This window comes from Oncorhynchus mykiss, chromosome 9 (genome assembly GCF_057628025.1).
Source record: "Oncorhynchus mykiss isolate SJ-2025 chromosome 9, ASM5762802v1, whole genome shotgun sequence".
NCBI classification, from domain to species: Eukaryota; Metazoa; Chordata; class Actinopteri; order Salmoniformes; family Salmonidae; genus Oncorhynchus; species Oncorhynchus mykiss.
In genome coordinates, this window is record NC_143030.1 from 15226075 (window position 1) to 15248695 (window position 22621).

The 22621-nt window shown below is 43.7% G+C and overlaps 1 protein-coding gene and 3 non-coding genes across 4 annotated transcripts; all 4 read right to left on the minus strand.

Annotated features, from left to right (window-relative positions):
• Positions 1-7206: 7206 nt before the first annotated feature.
• Positions 7207-17863, minus strand: LOC110531476 (eukaryotic initiation factor 4A-I). The gene is made up of 11 exons (XM_021614681.3): positions 17689-17863; positions 16307-16358; positions 15853-15985; positions 15088-15227; positions 14245-14413; positions 13603-13712; positions 12228-12371; positions 11610-11747; positions 10475-10564; positions 10113-10192; positions 7207-9129 (listed from the first exon to the last, which is right to left on the minus strand). The coding sequence occupies exons 1-11, from the start codon at positions 17709-17711 to the stop codon at positions 8985-8987; spliced, it is 1224 nt and encodes a 407-aa protein (XP_021470356.1). The 5' UTR covers positions 17712-17863; the 3' UTR covers positions 7207-8984.
• On the minus strand, positions 9378-9520 carry LOC118966197 (small nucleolar RNA SNORD10). The gene has a single exon (XR_005053463.1). It is a non-coding gene; the product is annotated as a small nucleolar RNA SNORD10 (small nucleolar RNA).
• LOC118966200 (small nucleolar RNA SNORD10) lies at positions 12042-12166 on the minus strand. Its single transcript, XR_005053466.1, has one exon. It is a non-coding gene; the product is annotated as a small nucleolar RNA SNORD10 (small nucleolar RNA).
• On the minus strand, positions 13893-14035 carry LOC118966199 (small nucleolar RNA SNORD10). The gene has a single exon (XR_005053465.2). It is a non-coding gene; the product is annotated as a small nucleolar RNA SNORD10 (small nucleolar RNA).
• Positions 17864-22621: the final 4758 nt, after the last annotated feature.

Here is a 22621-nt window from a genome sequence, read left to right on the forward strand (position 1 = left end):
GATCTTTCTTTCTTGTTAATTTTCCATTTTTTATATTATTATAAGTAGAAGCTCGAACTGTTTGATCAAAGACCTGGATATTATGACACAACTCTGCAGGCTATCTCTGCAGTAGATTGCAACTCCGCCCCCTTTGGCAGTTCTATCTTGACGGAAAATGTTCTAGTTGGGGATGGACATTTCAGAATTTTTGGTGGCCTTCCTAACCAGGATTCAGACACGGCTAGGACATCAGCGTTGGTGGAATGTGCTAAAGCAGTGAGTAAAACAAACTTAGGGAGGAGGCTTCTGATGTTAACATGCATGAAACCAAGGCTTTTACAGTTACAGAAGTCAACAATCGAGAGTGACAGGGGAATAGGTGTGATACTGGGGGCTACAGGGCCTGGGTTAACGTCTACATCAACAGAGGAGGAGCAGGATAAGGGTACGTTTAAAGGCTATAATAACTGGTCATCTAGTGCGCTGGGAACAGAGAATAAAGGAGCAGATTTCTGGGCGTTGTGGAATAGATTCAGGGCATAATGTACAGACAAATGTATGGTAGGATGTGTGTACAGTGGAGGTAAACCTAGGCGTTGAGTGATGATGAGAGAGATTGCATCTCTGGAGGCACCAGTTAAGCCAGGTGAGGTCTCCGCATGTGTGGGGGGTGGGACAAAAGGGCTATCTAAGGCATGTTTGGCGGGACTGGGGGCTCTACAGTGAAATAAAACAATCAGTTCTAACCGAGACAGCAGTAGACAAGGCATGTTGACATTAGAGGGAGGCATAAAGCAATCACGGGTGTGGGTGTTGATCGGGAGAGCTAAGACAACAACTGGTAAATGGCGATGAATGGGCAGAGAGGATCAGTTAGGTACATACAGGACCTGAGTTCGAGACTGGGGCTGACAGATAAACAAAGAGGTACCACGTTAGTAAATAGTCCAGCAGGCATCAGTTGTGTAGCCGAGTGATCATAGGGTCCAATGAGCAGCAATAGGTGAGTCAGCGAGCCGTTCGGTAGTCGCTATTACGCTAGGTGAGCGGGAGACAACGGCGTTCAGAAAGCTAGCGGGCCGGGGCTAGCGGATGGGTCTTCGGCGACATCGCAATGGAAAAGTCTGTTGAAACCACATTGGACGATTACGTCGGCAGACCAGTCGTGATGGATTGGGTGGGGCCCCGTGTCGACAATAAAGGGTCTAGGCCAATTGGCAAAAGAGGTATTGTAGTCCAAGAAGTTAGCTGGTATATGGGCCTAGCTCGAGGCTAGCTCAAGGCTAACTGGTGCTTGCTTCGGGACAGAGGCGTTAGCTAACAGTAGCCACTTAATTGCAGCTAGCTAGCTGCGATGACCCGGTGTAGAGGTCCAGAGCTTGCAGCAGGAATCCAGTGATGTGGTAGAGAGAAGCAGTCCGATATGCTCTGGGTTGATATCGCGCTGTGCAGACTGGCAGGTATTGTCCGAGCTAAAGCTGGCTGGTGTCCGAGCTAGGTGAAGACCGCTAGCCGTGGCTAACAAAGACTGATAGCTAGTAGCTAGTTAGCTGGCTAGCTCCTGATGGAGGTTCCATTTATAAGGAATAAAAATAGCAGATCCGTACCACATTGGATGAGGTAAGTATATTTAGTTCGTAGATAGAAAGTGAGATTAAAATATATATATGAAAAAACCCAACTATTTACACAGGATAAGACAAAGACAAACACACATCTGACTGCTACGCCATCTTGGAAAAAAGGTTCATGATTAATTCATATTAAGCTGACACCCTTTACCGAATATGGTGTCAGTCACTTAATGTGCATTTGAGAAGCCTAGCATGACATCATGGCCACTGAGTCCCACTCAGGGCAGTGTGTATCTAAACCCTATTTTAGAGTTTATTGTCAGAGTCATTTGCACCAGACCAAATAATGAGGATTCAAATGCTATGGTAATCACCCCGATAACTTTGAGCTTGATGGAAAGGAAATGAGAATGGACAGAAATGAAGTGAGACGAAATCAACTAAGAAACGGGGGTTAAAAAAGGAAAGACAGATAGATTAGAGAGGGGCAGAGAAAGACAGATAGATTAGAGAGGGGCAGAGAAAGACAGATAGATTAGAGAGGGGCAGAGAAAGACAGATAGATTAGAGAGGGGCAGAGAAAGAGTGAAAGAAAGACAGGCAGAAAGGAGGGAATAAGTTGAATTAGGAAGAAAGGAGATAGAAAAGTTGGAGGAGAGAGAGAAGTCTGGCTAAAGAAAAGAAGAGAAGGGTGGTGGGTTTTGGTGGCGAAGGAGGTGGAGGAATGGAAAGGAGGGCGGGGTTGTTCCTCAGTGTTCTCTGACAGGCCCATTGAATGCACCTCTATTCTCGCTCTCCCTCCTCTCTCCCTTCTCTCTTCTCATGCTAATGGTGCCTTCAGTCTCCCATCCATCCGTCACAGCCCTGAAAAACCTTGGCAGGCCCTTTACGAGCCTCCCCCTCGCATAATCCTCTGCCCCACAATCGAGCAGCCAGCAGGGGGGGGGTGGAGGTTGGGGTTATAGCCAGCACAGACCCAGGGTAGTGAAAGTGGTTGGGGTTGGACGGTGGGCCACCTACACTGTGACTGAGTGAACACGTATAATAACACACAGAAACATAACTTGTTGTGATGAGGTGTCGGCCACAGGGGGTTTGGAAAGGGTTTAGGGGTTAGACCTGTTTGTTTGGGAAGGGGACAAACAGAGAGGTATGGTCTATGGTGGAGTGAGTGAGGGGAGTGCTGGGAAGTTGGCGGATAGTGTATGAGGGACAGATGGAGGAAAATGGTTTGTGTGGTGCATGGGTGGGTATGGGTGCATGTGTGTTGAGGAATATTGAATAAAGATGCCTTTGGGCTTGAATAGCTGCTACTATAATTGAGGTTATATACGGTGAGAGAGATGCTGGTAGATTACCCGACCAACAGGCTTACTCTAAACAATATACACTATACATATGTGGACACCCATTGCTGACAGGTGTATAAAATTGAGTGCACAGCCATGCAATCTCCATAGACAATCATTGGCAGAAGTATGGCCTTACTGAAGACCTCAGTGACTCACGTCATAGGATGCCACCTTTCCAACAAGTCACTTCGCCAAATGTCTGCCCTGCTAGAGCTGCCCCGGTCAACTGTAAGTGCTGTTATTGTGAAGTGGGAACGTCTAGGAGCAACAACGGCTCAGCTACGAAGTGGTAGGTCACACAAGCTCACAGAACAGGACCGCAGAGTGCTGAAGTTCTGTAGAGTGTAAAAATGGTCTGTCCTCAGTTGTAACACTGCTTCTGGAACCAACGTCAGCAAAATAACTGTTCATTGCGAGCGTCATTAAATGGGTTTCCATGGCCGAGCAACCACACGCAAGCCTAAGATCACCATGAACAATGCCAAGCGTCAACTGGAGTGGTGTAAAGTTTGCCGCGATTGGACTCTGGAGCAGTGGAAACTTGTTCTCTTGGGTGTTGAATCACGCTCTACCATCTGGCAGTCCAACTGAGGAATCTGGGTTTGGCGGATGCCAGGAGAATGCTACCTGCCCCAATGCATAGTGCCAACTGTAAAGTTTGGTGGAGGAGGAATAATCGTCTGGAGCTTATTTCATGGTTCGGGCTAAGCCCCTTAGTTCCAGTGAAGGGAAATCTTAATGCTACAGAATACAATGACATTCGAGATGATTCTGTGCATCCAACTTTGTGGCAACAGCTTGGGGAAGGCCCTTTCCTGTTTCAGCATGACAATGCCCCCGTGCACAATACCGAAGTCCATACAGAAATGGTTTGCGGAGATCGGTGTGGAAGAACATGACTGGCCCGCACAGAGCCCTGACCTCAACCCTATCAAACACCTTTGGGATGAATTGGAATGACGACTGCGAGCCAAAACCCCGCAGCAATGTTTCAACATCTAGTTAAAAGCCTTCCCAGAAAAGGGGAGGCTTTTATAGCAGCAAAGGGGGGGACAGAGAGCATATTAATGCCCATGATCTTGGAATGAGATATTCGATGTGCAGGTGTCCACAGACTTTTAGTCGTGTAGTGTAGCAATAATCAAAATGGCAAGGAGGGAATTAAAAGACAAATGGTTAGTAACAAAATGCCTCTGAATGTATCCAGGTCTTTCCCTCTAACATAGAAACACCAACACAAACAGCAGTAATTCATGTGGCTTATGGGGGCAAACCAGGATAGTTAAAGTGGATGAACTTTTCCTGAAACGACATCTGGTGGTTATTAGGCAAAACTACACTTCTAAAATCCTCAGACTTCATAGGATAGTTTTCCAGGATTATAATTTCCAATATAGTATTGAAATAGCTCTGAAATTTGGTGGAAAATGTATCACTCACTATCTGATCAAATGACTACTGTATTCTTGATCATGTCTACCATCTAACAACTACAGTGACATATGTATGAATATAATCTTGTCTCCTTTTGTTTCCTGTATCAAGACAAATAGATGGTTCTGCTAATTAAAAAAAAAACATGTCTTTGTTTTGATTTCTGATACTATTTTATAACACTGCACTTGTTTCCCACCCTGCTCAAGCCAGCTGTGACATGTACTTATCAGCGGTCTAATCTACTGAAGTAAAAATACTTTAAAGTACTACCACCTAAGTCGTTTTTGGGGTAACTTTTTACTCCACACATTTTCCCTGACACCCGAAGGTACATTTTCAATGCTTAGCAGGACAGGAAAATGGTCCAATTCACACACTAATCAAGAGAACATTCCTGGTCATCCCTACTGCCTCTGATCTGGCAGACTCACTAAACACAAATGCTTTGTTTGTAAATGAGTGTTGGAGTGTGTCCCTGGCTATCAGAAAAAAATACATATATTTTTTAATTATGTGTACTTTTACTTTTGATACTTAAGTATATTTTAGAAACTACATTTACTTTTGATACAAGTTGTATTTTACTGGGTAACTTTCACATTTTCTATTAAGGTATTTTTTTATGATAATTGAGTATGTATGAGAATTTGTTCCACTACTGGTGGTTAAACAAGCAACTATAGTAGCCTAGACAAAGTTAGTACATAATAAGATGTCTGTTACTGTGTATTGTCACAGGCCACACTGTCAACAAATCAACCCAACTGTGTCAGTGGCATGTAGGTATCAGATGCCTGATAAGATGTCTTTGTAACATGTCACCACAAGCCACACTTGAAGCAGATACAGTTGCTTCAAGATAATAGCTTTAGTTGTACCAAGGAATCATGGCAACGTTCCAGTGACATGCAGGAACCAGGGAAATGCAGCTACTAGCTAGTAGTAAAGTTTACACTTTTTATGCTGTGTGTGTGTTATGAAGTCTAATTGAAAGAGTGCGACTCTCCTTTGGCGCTGATGTGACCCACTAGCACCTCCCCTGGTTAGAGTGGAATAAGGCAACCTCAGTGTTACCCTCAACGATCCGTGACACACACACGGATGAAACACACAGAAAGGTAGTGGAAGTCCAGAGATATGAGTCCAGCTGTTGTTGTGCAGGACAGAGATGAGCTTGCTGCTCTCTCCGTGGCTGGTTGAAGGAGACAGAGGGGAGGCAGGAATTGGGGATCTGGGACCCAAGATGACTGACGGATTGGCTAACGACACTCTGTGGCGCAGCGGTCTAAGGCACTGCATCTCAGTGCAAGAGGCGTCACTACAGACACCCTGGTTCGAATCCAGGCTGTATCACAACTGGCCGCGATTGGGAATCCCATAGGGTGGCACACATTTGGCCCAGCGTCGTCCGGGTAAGGCCCGATGTAGGCCGTCATTGTAAATATGAATTTGTTCTTAAATGACTTGCATAGTTAGAAGTGTGACAGGGCCCCTGGCAACCACGACTCCCTGAGAGAGGGCAGTGAGAATGAATGGTCATTATACCTCTAACATGGGACACTTCATCAGGTAGAGCAGAAAACCAGCAGTAGTCCGCACATTGTAGCATAAGATTAACACCCCTGAATTTGAGCAACTTGAAACAGACCAACTGTACTTTAAGTAAGCTGCGTTTAGACACGCAGCCCAATTCTGACATTGTTTTCTACAAATAGGTATTTTGACCAATCAGATCAGCTCTGATAAGTATCTCATGTGATTGATCAAAAGACCAATTAGTGGAAAATCAGAATTGGGCAGCTTGTCTGAACACAGCTCTTGTAGCAGCACCAGGGGGTGATGGCAGTGGCCAATTCACCAGGAACATTTCAGGGGTTCCGACTAGTTAGCAGAAAGCAGGTTAGGAGAATTAGGTTAATACGGTTAGGAGAATTAACACGGTAGGTTTGGAGATTTAACATGTAGAAATTACACATCAGGTTAGAACTTACAGTTAAGGAAGAGTTGGATAAAATGCTTTCCTAACCTGCTAGGAAAAGTCACTTCCTATTGCTTTACTCCCTAGTCACCTCATTCCAGTACGTTTTCAAAGTTGGGAAACCTGACAGTTTAGTTGCCCCGTGGCGATTTTAAACAGCAGTTTAACCTACCACCTCTCTCAATTAAGATTTATCAAGAAAGTCTGGTAGGATGATTTTTAGGACAATGAGATGTCTAAATGTGTGAGAGATTAGTAAATTGATAACTTCATTGTTGGAAAAGGACCAGTATGTGAGCTTACAGTCTTCTACGCTGCTGTCTACAAAGCATGTGACAAGTTTCTTTAAAGTACATAATGCAACTTGAACCATGATTTCAAACAGTACCAGTTCGTAACCCACTCTCAAGAACATCTAAAGATGTAAGTGAAATACGAGACTTACCTTATGATGTGCCCAAAAGCGTTTCGTAGGCAGCACCACTGAATTATTTCACTGTTGAAGTTAAATTGGGTGGGACTTCCTATGGATTAGGAGGGATCACAACTCCATCAAGGTCATTAGGATCAGCCAATGATTTATACTCGTAAGTATACAGCCCATAACTGCAGGTTGCAGTCAGTCGCCAACCGTGGCCCTACACCTATTCAAACACTAGCAGTAGGCACCCTTTCAGTTTACCAACTCAGTGGTACTGTAGTTGGCCTCAATGGAGCTGTCCATGCTCACGGACACAACAGAACAGAGCCAATGTCTATGGCATACCCTAAATATGTGAAAGCAGATATGAACATAAACCACCTACAAACACCAAGAAAATTATTCAAATCAAACTATTGACAACCTAATGTGTGAAAATGGACACGAATGCAACGTCAACAGTTCTTGTTAAAAAGGAGAAATACCTTTATTTTATTTAAGACCATTAAAATAAATACTATACAGAACCCGATGTAGAAAATTTGGTACACGGCTTCCGTCTCAAAAAAATGTTAACAATCACATTTCCTTTAATAAATTCAGTTAAAAAATAGCACTGACCAAGCAATAACTCTGCACATTCCTTTCCCCGCCCACCCAGTGACAGGCAATTTTATCAAACGAAAAAATAAAAGACAATCGCCCTCATTTGTAGGTTGGTCCTTCGTATAAAGACCTCTCCAACAGTTTGGTGAGGTAGGTTACAAAAGTGACCCTTTCAAATCGAATCTTTCTGGAAAGAAAATGATAAACTAAAGGAAGTAGCCTGTGAAACGTATAATCCTCACAACCGGGTTTGTGACAATTGGAAACAAGGCATAGCTGGATCTCTGTAGGGCTGCAGAACCCTTCCACTGCAATTGGTGGAAAATCTGGGAATTTTTGGGAAAAGTTGGAATGTCACATTTTCTGCCTTGAGCAGCAGTCGCCCTGTCACCCCACCAATACACGGCAGGCTTCAAACTAAAATGCTACCTAACGTCGGACTATACAAAAAGATAAAGTATAAACAAGAGAATCACACAGCCGAGATCAGGATCAAGGAAACATTTCATACTCATTCATGATCACTTCTCTACATTTTATTTTTTATTTGTTGATGCTGCTCCTTGAACCCCTTTAAAACCCACCTCCCAAGAAGAGTTGGATACCAATATCAGTTGGATACATTGTAGTCTTTTCTGAAGTACTATTCTGGTAGTAATAACTTCTCCAAGATCCCCCCCCAAAAGGGCAATAGTAATTTTATAATCACACTTAACTATTAACACCCACTGACTGAAGATCAATGAAGCACGTCACAATAGTGAGGTCACATCCAAAATTGCACCCTGTAGCCTACATAGTGCAGTATATAGGGAATAGGGTGCAGTGTCAGATGCAGCCAGAGAGTCACCCTAACTAAAAGCTAGTCACTTCCCAACATTATACACAAATGCCATGAAGTTGCATCAATTGGGGGTAAAGTGTAGACAACCACAACGAAGGTGGTCAGGTCAGTCCATGAAGTTAAATAGAGGGCACAGACGGCAGGTAGCCTAGTGGTCAAGAGCGTTACCAGCAACCGTTAGATTACTGGCCCGAAACCCCAAGACAACTGAAAAAAATGCCCTTGAGCAAGGCACTTAACAGAAATTGCTCCTGTAAGACGCTCTGGATAAGAGCATCTGCTAAATAACTAAAAATGCACAAAAGCCACTACGGCAAAGATGCATGTGTGCCCTCTATCAAACTCTGGGGAGTTAAAACGTATCACCCAGTGTCAGTTCTAAACTTCAGTGTTTAGTGCTTTTGGGCACCCAATCATTTAGAACCATCTCAGGGTGTCAGGGGTTTAAAAACCAAAGAGGAACAACCCCATGGACAATGCATTTTTCACTTTGGAAAGAGGTGTGGTGGAACTTAAGCTATACTATACTTACCTGACAAGAATACCGTGAAGGGCTATGAAGACAAGACAAAACCCCCAGTGTAAGAGTAAAATCATTTGTAATGAGTTTAAATACCAGTCGGTATTCAATCACAAGAATAGGAATCAAAGGTGAAATAGGATCAGATTTCAGGTCAAGGGGGGGAGGGGGCTCCAGGATGAGTGATTGGAGTTTTTTTTGTTGAAGCCAATGGGATTGGAGAGAGGGGACAGAAGGTTTGGGACGGGGCAGAAGGAAATCTTCCAGAATCTAGATGAGATCAGCCACGTTCATGGGCATCTCCTCAACAGTGGTGTTGTAGAAGGTCTCGATGTCCCTGAGCGTGCGCTTGTCCTCCTCAGTCACCATGTTGATGGCAACTCCCTTGCGGCCAAAACGACCCCCTCGACCAATCCTGACCAGAGAGAATGGAGGGTTTAGGTTGGATATTTAGTTTAATCTCTTTTGGTTAACATGTTGAAATGGACCTGCTGCATGTAGGAGCTGCTTGGTGCTACTGGACAATAGATCAGTTCAACCCATTATCTGGAACAATTGGCAGAGTTCACATTTAGCCATTCGTTCTCCCAAATTCTGTAATTCTACCCAGTGTAATCCATTGTAAGAGAACCTGGAAAGGAATCTCAACTTCCATCAAATGCTGTATTCAGCCAGTGTGGAATCTGATCATTAGTTCCAGAGCCCTGAGGTCCAGAACATACCAGCCAACAGAACGCTGAGTGGTACAACTAGAACACTCAGGGGGTTCCAGAGTCAGTTGACACGCATGGATTTCATCATTATACAGCTTTAGAAACCTATGCTTACTATTCATGGTTGCAGATGCACAACTGAGCATTCTAATCAATGAGCGCTGATGATTATCAAGTGCATTTCAATGGCTTGGAAATACAATGACATTAGAAAGTAGTTACGAAAAACTTTGATCATTTTAGTGTATAATATTTGAGTGGAGCACACCATTAGAACGCCATTTGACAATTTGCTAGCGCGCAACATTGATATCAGTCTAAAGTACAACTGATGACAATGCAGGCAAAGTTGTTTCATAAGTAATATTTGACAACTTTAGCAATGGCAGTGTAAATCAGACTAGTCGCTGGCCTCTGTCCAGAATGACTGAGGGTGTCAGAACTTTAGGGCCCACACTGTCGCTTGAGCTTGTTCATAATGGTATGAAGCAACAAGAGGCAAAGTCAAATATATGCAGGCGCATATCAAACATGTACCACCCTGGTGTCAAAATATCACTCGGCATGTACCACCCTGGTGTCAAAATATCACTCGGCATGTACCACCCTGGTGTCAAAATATAACTCGGCATAATCATAATGTTCAAAATTTTAACACTGCCTTCTGGGAATTGCACTTAGTCACCTGTGGATGTAGTTCTCCCTATTGGTGGGCAGATCATAGTTGATGACCAGGGACACCTGCTGGACATCAATACCTCTGGCCTGGAGCGGGACAGAGACCGAGGGAATAATCACTCATTAGCGCTGTACTTCTACTGGTGACAAAGCGTAAGAGGATGCACATGTTTCACATAGTCAGTCAACAAGGAAACAGACATTACATTAGAGAATTACATGAGTTGGGACATTGAGCCCAGTCACTGGAAAGCAGACTAGATTCACTACCAAAGACCAAGCTGGTAGGAGAGTTCTGGGCCCAAATTAACAGGGAGTGGGTGAGGGGCGACCATTTAAATGGGACACCATTAACAGGAAGGGACTTACCAGCAGGTCAGTGGTGATGAGAACCCTGCTGGAGCCTGAACGGAACTCCCTCATGATCAAGTCCCTCTCCTTCTGGTCCATGTCTCCGTGCTAGAAGAGATCAGACATGAGCTACAAGTCATATGAATGCATAAGACATCGGTATGAGAGATTCCTTTAGACCCAAGGTCCAGTCTAGATATTGTAGACTATCATTTGTGGTAATGCCACGATTGCCTTTAGACTGGGTCGTCAAAATGCTATACACAGTGCGAAAATAATACATTTGCCTCATCTGTGCCCATAGCATGAACCAGCCTATTCCCCACTGAACAGAGCTGGCTGGGATGAACATGGACTGTTTCTCTTCCCCTGCCAGATATAAGATTCAGTGCCATTAGAGGACACTGCCTTGCCCAGTTGACAGGGGGGGGAGTCAGATCATATAAATAGAATTGATCCCATTGACTAGACACTAATTGTATGGGACAACCCCACATCGACAGTTACATTAAGGAAATCAGACAACACTTATGGACATTACCATGATTGCCTTGTGACTGGGTCACAAATCTAAGAGCCAATTTGAGCTTGATCTGAAAAGGTATTGGAGACTCTGCATGGAGGGTGTGAGGCAATTGTGGAGCCTCCGGAGGCACGCAGAAACTAAACTTAACACTATCGCGCCTCCCAAATATTGTAAGGCTGAGGACTCCATATAGTTCCGCATTGACATGGTTGATGGTAGGTGGGGGCAAGAGGTCCTGTATAAACAAGCTCCCTTGACAACAGCACCGTGAAGCTGAAGCAGGAATACCCTGACTTCTGCAGAGGCTGCATCACTGTAAATGCTGCACGGCCAATGCAGGTGTTAAATTGACCACGCAGTGCCTCGATCTAAAATTACCGTAAACAAAATTGTTAAGTTTCAATTCTCCAGCATTTAGTCTGTAGCGTAAGGTCCAAGTTGTATTCATGCTAAGGCTGAAGCTCAAATGGGGTTCCTTACTCTTGCTAGAGATCTCATAGCAACAGCTAGAGTAGCCAGGTCAGTCCTTCGAAGTTAGAGGGCGCAGCGCGCAGAACATTACAGCAGCGATGCATGGTGGTGCTCTCTATCCACCCTAATGGTTAGTCAAAAGGGTTCTCGTCTTACCAGAGCGGACACAGTAAAATCCCTGGCATGCATCTTCTCAGTGAGCCAGTCCACCTTCCTCCTAGTATTGATGAAGATCACAGCCTGGGTGATTGTCAGGGTCTCATAGAGATCACACAGGGTGTCAAGCTTCCACTCCTGGTAGAGGGGAGACATTGACAATGGGTTAGAAGATCACTAGGCAGTGAAGGATGTGAGTTTAGTCACTCACAAGGATAACCTTCCACAATATGGATATGGTGTGATCAGAAGTAGCTTTCGTATCATTTAGTTTAGCCTTGCGAGTTTAGGTACAAATGGCCAAATAGAAGTATAGAACACATCAAAACAGATGATTAACCACCCCATACTTCTCTAACCTAGTCCAACTTAACTATGAGCCCAAATCTCACAAGAGGAATGTCCTTGGCAGGACAGTAAATCATGAAGGTGTGCCTTAGATAACACCCAGGGAGCCCTGAGGCCATTCTAACAACCAGTTGACAGAATGCCAACTGGCCACCGAGGCACAGGGGGGATTCTGGATCAGTTGACATGCACGAGTTTCATCAAGAACACCCCCGTCCCCCCTACAAAATGCAATCCCATCTTAGATCTGTGCCCAACAGCAACACACACCTCTTTCTCCACATTTATGTAGAACTGTCGGATACCCTCCAGGGTAAGCTCCTCCTTCTTGACCAGGATGCGGATTGGCTCACGCATGAACTTCTTGGTGACCTCCAGGACATCCTGGGGCATGGTGGCAGACAACAGCACCACCTAGAGGGGTGTCAGAGGTTAAAGGGCATGTTTAACTATTTGAATTAACAGGAAAGATAAAAGGTTGTTAAACACATCTAAGTCAATTGACTTTGGTCAATTGTTTGCTTGAAGCCGGAGTCTACTCACCCCCCTTTGAAAAAGGTCAAAAGTAATCGAGGAGCGGGAGAGTCAATTCACTAGGCGCCTTAGTCAAGAGGGTGGATCCCAAAAGTTATCCCAAAAGTTATTTCAAACAAATTTTACAGGCGCCTGGTTTCCTACCGACAAGACAAAAGTTAAGGGGGTGCGGCAGATCGAAACTATTCCGAATCATGTCATGCTTATCTTGGTGGGGAGAACTCGTCCATTAACCTACTAACAAATAGACACTACCACAGTTTCTGGGTCTCGGAGCAGCAAGGGCGGAGAATGGACTTTCACACGAGAAAATGACAAATGAATAGCCCCTTGACATCAACTGTTCAACCTCAGGGAAGAGGCAATGCCAACCACACCCACAGGAGTGACTGGTGTGCTGAACAGTGGGAAACTGAAAGTTGGGCAACCGGTGACTAAGTTGTAAACTGCCAATAAGTTATGGGTTGGGACTGAGGCCAGTCACTGGAGAGCAGTTAAACTGAATCAAGTTCACAAGTACACAGCAATTGACAGCTTAGGATAGAAAACTCTAAAGTTTCCAAAACTGTAAAAAGATGGTCTGTGAGTATAACAGAACTGATATTGCAGGCAAAATCTTGAGAAAAATCAGGAAGTGAGTCTTTCTATGCATCCCTATTGCCCATTGAAAGGGATATCAACCAGATTCCTTTTTATGTGGCATCCCTAAGGTGTCTACAGCCTTTAGACAGTTTCAGGCCTTTATTTTGAAAGATGAGCGTAAACGACTACATTGTGTCAGTGGCCAGCAGAAGGCTCTGAGTGATTCTTGCGTAAGACAAGAGGTAGTCATTTTCTCTCGCTCCTACTGAAAAGCCAATTGTCCCGGTTGATATATTATCAAATAGATATTTGAAAAACACCTTGAGGATCCTGATCCTACAGATCAGTTAGCTGAAAGGTATAACAAGTGACTTATGCAATCTAACTAAATGTCCTTAATTAAGACAGTGCACTTTAGCAATGACTACCACGTTGAATATTTCACGCTAGAGGAAACAGAGCGTGAGTTACTACAGATGGGCGTAACAGTGCTGGTGGGTTGGGGTTAGTACTAGTCAGAATGACATACCTGCGTGCTGGTGGGGAGCTTCTGGAAGATCTCGTAGATCTGGTCCTTGAAACCACGACTCAACATCTCATCAGCCTCATCCAGCACAAACATCTTGATGTTCTTGGAGGCTGCATGGAGGCAAGGTAGAGTGATGCACCATTAAACATACATCTACAAGTAGTCACTTATTCTGTCTTCACTGGTATTATCACTACTACATTCATGGCAGAAGGGATAAAATGAGGGTAAATGCCCAGTGAACTCTGATTCAAGGCCTTTACCCAAGTTCTGAGTGATTGAAAAATACTGTATTCAGCCAGTGTGGAATCTGATCATTAGTTCCAGAGCCCTGAGGTCCAGAACATACCAGCCAACAGAACGCTGAGTGGTACAACTAGAACACTCAGGGGGTTCTAGAGTCAGTTGACACGCATGGATTTCATCATTATACAGCTCTAGAATCCTACCCTGTCAAGTGAAGGTCTTATGCACTGCAAACAAAATGTGCAACAAACCATTTATGTTAACATTACACTATTAAATGGTCAACTACTACATGTGTTGAATTGGATAACGTGTATTCAAGTACTTTTCAAAAGCCTCACTCCAAGCAGAAATTCAGCCATTGGTCAATTAAACAATTGTTTAACCCCTACCTACCCAGGTATTTGCGGTTCAACATATCAAACACGCGACCAGGGGTCCCCACCACTATGTGAGGGGCCTCAGCCTGCAGCTTGGTGACCTCGTTACGGACGTTGGTCCCTCCAATACAGGCATGGCAGGAGGCTCCCATGTAGTCACCCAGGGCCAAGATAACCTTCTGGATCTATTGAGGGGAGGAGGAGACATAGTAAACTTCAAAATGTACAATTAGGGGAGAAACATGGTTTCAGACTATAGCAGGGTGGTTTTCTTTACTAAAGAAAACACTAGTTTGTAAGACTACCACCTATTCCACATCAAAACCTCAACTGTATATGTTGAAGCACATCAGATATACATCTGTACCCATAGCATGAACCAGCCTATTCCCCACTGAACAGAGCTGGCTGGGATGAACATGGAATGATTCTCTTCCCCTGACAGATATAAGACTCAGTGCCATTAGAGGACACTGCCTTGCCCAGTTGACAGGGGGGTTAATAAGGTCAAAAAACACAAAAAGTCCAGAGTTAAGAATTGTGTGACATTTCAGGGTTGACCCAGGGTTAGCACAATGTCAGCTGTTTACATTTCAAAGCTACAGACACATTTGGCTAGCCCTGCTGGTTTGTGGCAGCTACTTAAACCCAGGCCAAACCAACGTTACCTTTGTGGCACGTCTTAAAAGCGGTCACTGATAAGCCAGAAACTAAGCCTACTAAAAAGTTACTTCAAATGCAATTCTTGGATATAGGACAAGAAATGCAACGGTTTCATGCTAGAGATGTGAACATTACCCATTTGTTTTTAATTCCTTTTATTGTCCAGCTCATTCCCTCTCCTCCCTTGTCAACACACCTGCTGAGCCAATTCTCTGGTGGGGGCCAAGACCAGGGCCTGTGTGCCCTTCAGCTCCATGTCAATCTGCTGCAGGATGGAGATGGCAAAGGTCGCAGTCTTCCCAGTACCAGACTGAGCCTGTGCAATTACATCATAACCTGGAGACAGACAAGAATGCCAAGCTCAGCATATAAATAAAGTTCATACACACTCAGGCTGATTTAGTGTTAGGTTTACTATACTCTTTGGGTTTTAACCAACACTTTTTACTATAACGTTACATTAAAACGCAAACTAAACCAGAAAGCTCCTCCAACCAACACCAGTTCGCTTTCCGAGTTGTTTCAATAAGGCAGTAAGATACTAAACCCAAAATGAACTAAATTTGACTAGTTTATGTCATCTGTGCCCATAGCATGAACCAGCCTATTCCTCACTGAACAGAGCTGGCTGGGATGAACATGGACTGTTTCTCTTCCCCTGCCAGATATGAGATTCAGTGCCATTGGAGGACACCGCCTTGCCCAGTTGACAGGGGGCATGAAAGCAACATGCAGAAGGAAAGACTTCAGCACTTTTAGTACCTTCCGTTAAAGTGACTGTTAGTCGTCTTTTCAAGCTGACGAGCTAAGAAACATTTAGATTTCAGTCACTGTAGTGACCATGCCGTATTGACATGGGATCATTCAAAACATTTGAACGGTGATCTTGCCATAAGGCTTAGATTTAGTATTTGACCATTATGCCTTAGCATCTGAAAATTGGGTGTGGTTGAGTACTCACCCTTGATACAAGGGAGGATAGCCCTCTGCTGGATAGCGGAGGGTTTCTCAAAACCATAGGCATAGATTCCCCTGAGCAGCTTCTCGCCCAGGTTCATCTCATCAAAACTGTCCACGATCTCATTCCAGTTGCTCTGTAGGTTGAGGGCAGAATAGACATCAATTACATTTTAGTAAGTAAAACAGACAATCTTATAAGTTGACAGTGCATTCAAACTAGGTAAAAACTAGCCATCCTTTAACAACTCCACGACATAACTTCATACATTGGAGCTTTTGGAATCCAATTAGCAAGGTAGGCCTCATTAAACAGTATCTTGACCACCTGAGTATGTACAGTCTCTGCATTTAATTAGGCAGATTTCACACATTATCGAGTTATAACTGGAGCTATTGCACATCTACCTAGTCTTTCACATCCAATGTAGAAGTTGTCACACAGAAGCAATACACACCTCAATGATCCCATCTGGCTCCATGCCCTCTGGGCCATTGTCTCTGGGAGGTCTGAAATGTAACAGTAGATGGTCATTAACAAATACCAAAGCATTAATGACACTAGGGAAATCCTATTATTTACAATCTAAAGCTCACATATTGTAGCTTTAAAAAATATCGTTAGGCTACACTAGACAAGCAGGTAATAGTACTGTCATCAACAAAAGCAGTTTATCTACCAGAATAGCTTTAGAATAAGTCAGCTAAACTTTTCATACGCGTTAATAGTATTGCCGAACAGCAGAATTGCACACTGGAGTTCGCTCTGTAGAACACCTCGAGGGGGGCGCGGCATTTTCGGAGGAAAAAAAAGCCCCATGGTCTACAAAGCCGCCATTTCAAGATGGTCGTTTTTCACGGCCTGAATGCTGGTGATAGCAAGCGGGATAACAGCAAGCGTAAACGACTGAATATATAAAATTAGTTTTTAAAACTCATGTGGGGGGAAAATTTAGACTGTTTTTGAACATCCGAGGAACGCATTTTCCTACTGAAATGAAGCCCCATGAAAACGACTGGTGGGTACTAGGTTTACATATACGTGTCAAACTAGGATTAGCTTGCTAGCCAGCCAACTAGGCCCAAAGTAGAGCCCTTTTTCGATTTATTTGGCAGCTTAATCTATATCACATCGCGACCATTTTTTAAATACACTAGCCGTGTCTGGTGTGCTAAGTAGGTCAGAAAAAAAGTAGTAATCGTAAATCATTCTCTTGATCATAAGGCCTGCCATTGTCTCGCAAGTACCGTTAACTACGACGACCATGTGCGTGAAATTTCCCCCTGCACTCGCCATCCAGCTGACCTGTAATTTGTTACCATGTTGCCCTGAAGATAAATAGGTCGCCGTATTTTCAAAAGTAGGGTTTGTCAATACTAGATTAACAATTCAGGCGGTATTCCGGGAAGGCCTTGACCAGGCTTGAAAAGCGTCACTGAAAGTGTATGCGGAGAACCCGGCACCGTCGCATCTCGCACTGAAAAGTAGCAAGTTGGGCTAACGATATGGCAGGGGTTTTCAAATCAAGCCTACCCCATGTTTCCCAATTCACCTGCGTTTATAACACTGACAATAAAACGCTGTCTTTCGACGTTACAGATAAGTCAAAAAAGTTCTCAAAAGGCCGGGTCGATGGACCTTTAAACGAGCTAACGTTCACAAAATTAACATTAACTGGCTAGCCCATAATATGCTAGCGACTAAACAAACAACTTTGCTTCAAACATTGCATACATTTTCATTTCACATGCGTTACGAAACTTCATATTTTTCTATTTAAAATGACAACTTAAACAATATTACGCAACACAGTGCCAACTATATGCGTTCATTCCTTACCTATCTTCATACTCAGCCGACATTATCACAAAGGATGAGAATGTGGTAGGAACCTTATATATACGTCAACGTGATGACCAAACTAGCGATTTCATTGCAGCAGCTCGATGTCAATCAATTGTGACTCCCCCCACTATGACATATCATTGGCTAATTTATACGTCGTTAAGTAAGTGATTGACAGCATAATCGCGTTGATTTGCACACAAGCAGGCGGGATAGAGTGCATAACCCTCCCATTGCATGTAGCTATTGGGCAAAAGCAGTCTTAATGTCGGTTTTCATTGGGTATCCACTTTGCAACATTGAGCGCGCTCGGACACTGATCTTAGAACAGCGTTTTTGGTCCTGTTTTAAAATCTCATTCAAGAATAAGAATTCTAAAAACCGATCCAGGGCTAGTTCATGTGAAACAAACCATATGACCAGAGCCCTGCACAAGTCTGCACGTCACTATATCTTCATTTCACAAATGTAAGTCATAATTATGCCGCGTTCAAGTGCCTGTCGGAACTAGGACATTTGGAAATGTTCGACTTGATAACTGGTTGAAGTTATACACGTGCCGCGTTCAACGAATCAACAAGCCAAAAATGTTCTTCAAGTACCGACTAACATTTGAAAGCGGCATTAGAAGACGTCTCCTATTTTCGCAACGTATACTGCTTCAGTTTATGTGGGATAACATTATTAATTTAAGCATCATCACTTACCTAGACTACCCTCTGTTTTTAGTCATGGAGACAAAACTAATCTAATGATGACTAATGTCGTTTGCTTTGGTAATGTTCACCATAAAACAACAACTGAGAGATGTGATGGGCAACCTCAGCTCCACTCTAGCCCTGGGTTCAAATAGCACACTTTTGAGGACTAACATTGGATGTTCAGTTATCATCACGGTCAAGTCATATTGACAAAATTCTGTTGAAGATGGGGAGAGGTAGGTCTGTTATAAAAACACGTTACACGTTTTTGACACAAAGATCAACTGACTAGTTGTTCAGCCTGTGATATTGTGACTATGTACAGACTCTGTGAGCATAGCCTTGCTGTTGAGAAAGGCCGCCTTAGAGGCAGACCTGGCTCTCAAGAGAAGACAGGCTATGTGCACACTGCCCACAAAATGAGGTAGAAACTGAGCTGCACTTCTTAACCTCCTGTCCATTGTATGACCATATTAGAGACACATATTTCCCTCAGATTACACCGAACCACAAAGAATTCGAAAAACAAACCCAATTTTGATAAACTCCCATATCTACTGGGTGAAATTCCACAGCGTGCCATCACAGCAGCAAGATTTGTGACCTGTTGCCGCAAGAAAAGGGCAACCAGTGAAGAACAAACAGCATTGTAAATACAACCCAGATTTTATTTTTATTTTCCCTTTTGTACTTTCACTATTTGCACATCGTTACAACACTGTGTATATACATAATATGACATTTGTAATGTCTTTATTCTTTTGGAAGTGTTAACTGTTAATTTCTATTGTTTATTTCATTTTTGTTTATTATTTACTTCACTTGCTTTGGCAATGTTGACATATGTTTCCCATGCCAATAAAGTCCTTAAATTGAATTGAATAGATATTGTCCCATCTTCATGACTGTCCGGTAATATAGTCAATTTTTGCAAAGGAAGACCTAGCAAAGCAGCACGCCTGAACTGCACACACAGAACTAACATCAACATGCATGATAGTCTTTCACAGTTGAGGAGAAATTGACTACTTCTCTTCTAAACTTTTTAAGAAACATTTGGGTGTTGAAAATGCCTAACCACTTGTATAATCTATTTGCATAAACTACAAACAGACATACTGTACATACCCCAGACACGCCACTATGGGTTTCTTCACGGTACCCAAACCATAAACAGAATTATTGAGTCGCTCAGTTACGTATAGAGCCATGTCATTGTGGAATGCTCTGCCACCAGAGGTTACTCAGTTATGTATAGAGCCATGTCATTGTGGAATGCTCTGCCACCAGAGGTTACTCAGTTACGTATAGAGCCATGTCATTGTGGAATGCTCTGCCACCAGAGGTTACTCAGTTACGTAAAGAGCCATGTCATTATGGAATGCTCTGCCACCAGAGGTTACTCAGTTACGTATAGAGCCATGTCATTGTGGAATGCTCTGCCACCAGAGGTTACTCAGTTACGTATAGAGCCATGTCATTATGGAATGCTCTGCCACCAGAGGTTACTCAGTTACATATAGAGCCATGTCATTATGGAATGCTCTGCCACCAGAGGTTACTCAGTTATGTATAGAGCCATGTCATTATGGAATGCTCTGCCACCAGAGGTTACTCAGTTACATATAGAGCCATGTCATTATGGAATGCTCTGCCACCAGAGGTTACTCAGTTACGTATAGAGCCATGTCATTATGGAATGCTCTGCCACCAGAGGTTACTCAGTTACGTATAGAGCCATGTCATTATGGAATGCTCTGCCACCAGAGGTTACTCAGTTACGTATAGAGCCATGTCATTATGGAATGCTCTGCCACCAGAGGTTACTCAGTTACATATAGAGCCATGTCATTATGGAATGCTCTGCCACCAGAGGTTACTCAGGCAAAAAAAGTTTAGCATTAAAAAAACATTGAAAAAAAACATATTGTATCACAGCGCATATAATCATATGAAAGTGTGTAAATAGTATTTTTGTTGTCTTTCATATATATTTAAAACTGTTATTTTATTTTTTAATGTAAGCTAAGGACCCTGGGACTAAACACCTCCCTCTGCAACTGGATCCTTGACTTCCTGACGGGCCGCCCCCAGGTGGTAAGGGTAGGTAACAACACATCTGCCATGCTGGTCCTCAACACTGTTAACTCATGACTACATGGCCAAGCACGACTTCAACACCATCATTAAGTTTGCCGATGACACAACAGTGGTAGGCCTGATCACCGACAATGATGAGACAGCCTATAGGGAGGAGGTCAGAGACCTGGCCGTGTGGTGACAAGACAACCTCTCCCTCAACGTGATCAAGACAAAGGAGATGATTGTGGACTACAGGAAAAGGAGGACCGAGCACGGCCCCATTCTCATCGACGGGGCTGTAGTGGAGCAGGTTGAGAGCTTCAAGTTCCTTGGTATCCACATCACCAACAAACTATCATGGTCCAAACATACCAAGACAGTCGTGAAGAGGGCACGACAAAGCCTATTCCCCCTCAGGAGACTGAAAAGATTTGGCATGGGTCCTCAGATCCTCAAAGTTCTACAGCTGCACCAGAGAGCATCTGATTGCATTACCGCCTGGTACGGAAACTGCTTGGCATCCGACATTGTTACAGCAAAATTTTGGAATAAATATGGTATGCATTAATGGCTTTGTTTTCCCCAAATTCAGTGGTGTAAAGTACTTAAGTAAAAATACTTTAAAGTACTACTTAAGTCATTTTTTGGGGTATCTGTACTTCACAATTTATATTCTTGACAACTTTTACTTCACCACATTCCTAAAGAAAATAATGTAAACTCAGCTAAAAAGAAACGTCCTCTCACTGTCAACTGTGTTTATTTTCAGCAAACTTAACATGTGTAAATATTTGTATGAACATAAGATTCAACAACTGAGACATAAACTGAACAAGTTCCACAGACATGTGACTAACAGAAATTGAATAATGTGTCCCTAAAAAGGGGGGGTAAAAATCAAAAGTAACAGTCCGTATCTGGTGTGGCCACTAGCTGCATTAAGTACTGCAGTGCATCTCCTCCTCATGGACTGCACCAGATTTGCCAGTACTTGCTGTGAGATGTTACCCCACTCTTACCCCAAAGCACCTGCAAGTTCCCAGACATTTCTGTGAGGAATGGCCCTAGACCTCACCCTCCGATCCAGCAGGTCCCAGACGTGCTCAATGGGATTGAGATTCGGGCTCTTCGCTGGCCATGGCAGAACACTGACATTCCTGTCTTGCAGGAAATCACGCACAGAACGAGCAGTATGGCTGGTGGCATTATCATGCTGGAGGGTCATGTCAGGATGAGCCTGCAGGAAGGGTACCACATGAGGGAGGAGGATTTCTTCCCTGTAACACACAGCATTGAGATTGCCTGCAATGACAACAAGCTCAGTCCGATGATGCTGTGACACACCGCCCCAGACCATGATGGACCTTCCAACTCCAAATCGATCCTGAGGCCTCGGTGTAACGCTCATTCTTTTGAACGATAAACGATAATCCGACCATTACCCCTGGTGATACAAAACCGCAACCTGTCAGTGAAGAGCACTTTTTGCCAGTCCTGTCTGGTCCAGCGACGGTGGGTTTGTGCCCATAGGCGACATTGTTGCCGGTGATGTCTGGTGAGGACATGCCTTACATCAGGCCTACAAGCCCTCACTCCAGCATCTCTCAGCCTATTGAGAACAGTCTGAGCACTGATGGAGGGATTGTGCATTCCTGGTGTAACTCGGGCAGTTGTTGCCATCCTGTACCTGTCCCGCAGGTGTGATGTTGGAATGTACCGATCCTGTGCAGGTATTGTTACACGTGGTTTGTCACTGCGAGGACGATCAGCTGTCCATCCTGTCTCCCAGTAGCGCTGTCTTAGGCATCTCACAGTACGGACATTGTGCCCTGGCCACATCTGCAGTCCTCATGCCTCCTTGCAGCATGCCTAAGGCACCTTCACACAATGTATAATGCACACCCTTATCAAGAGAAAATACCCAGTCATCCCTACTGCCGCTGATCTGGCAGACTCACTAAACACAAATGCTTAGTTTATAAATGATGTCTGAGCGGTTTTGTGTGCTACTGGGTATCTATAATTTATTTATTTATTTTTTAAATCAAGACAAATCATGCTGTCTGTTTTGCTTTAATATAGGGAATTTGGAATGTATACTTTTGATACTTAAGTATATTTTAGCAATTACATTTACTTTTGAT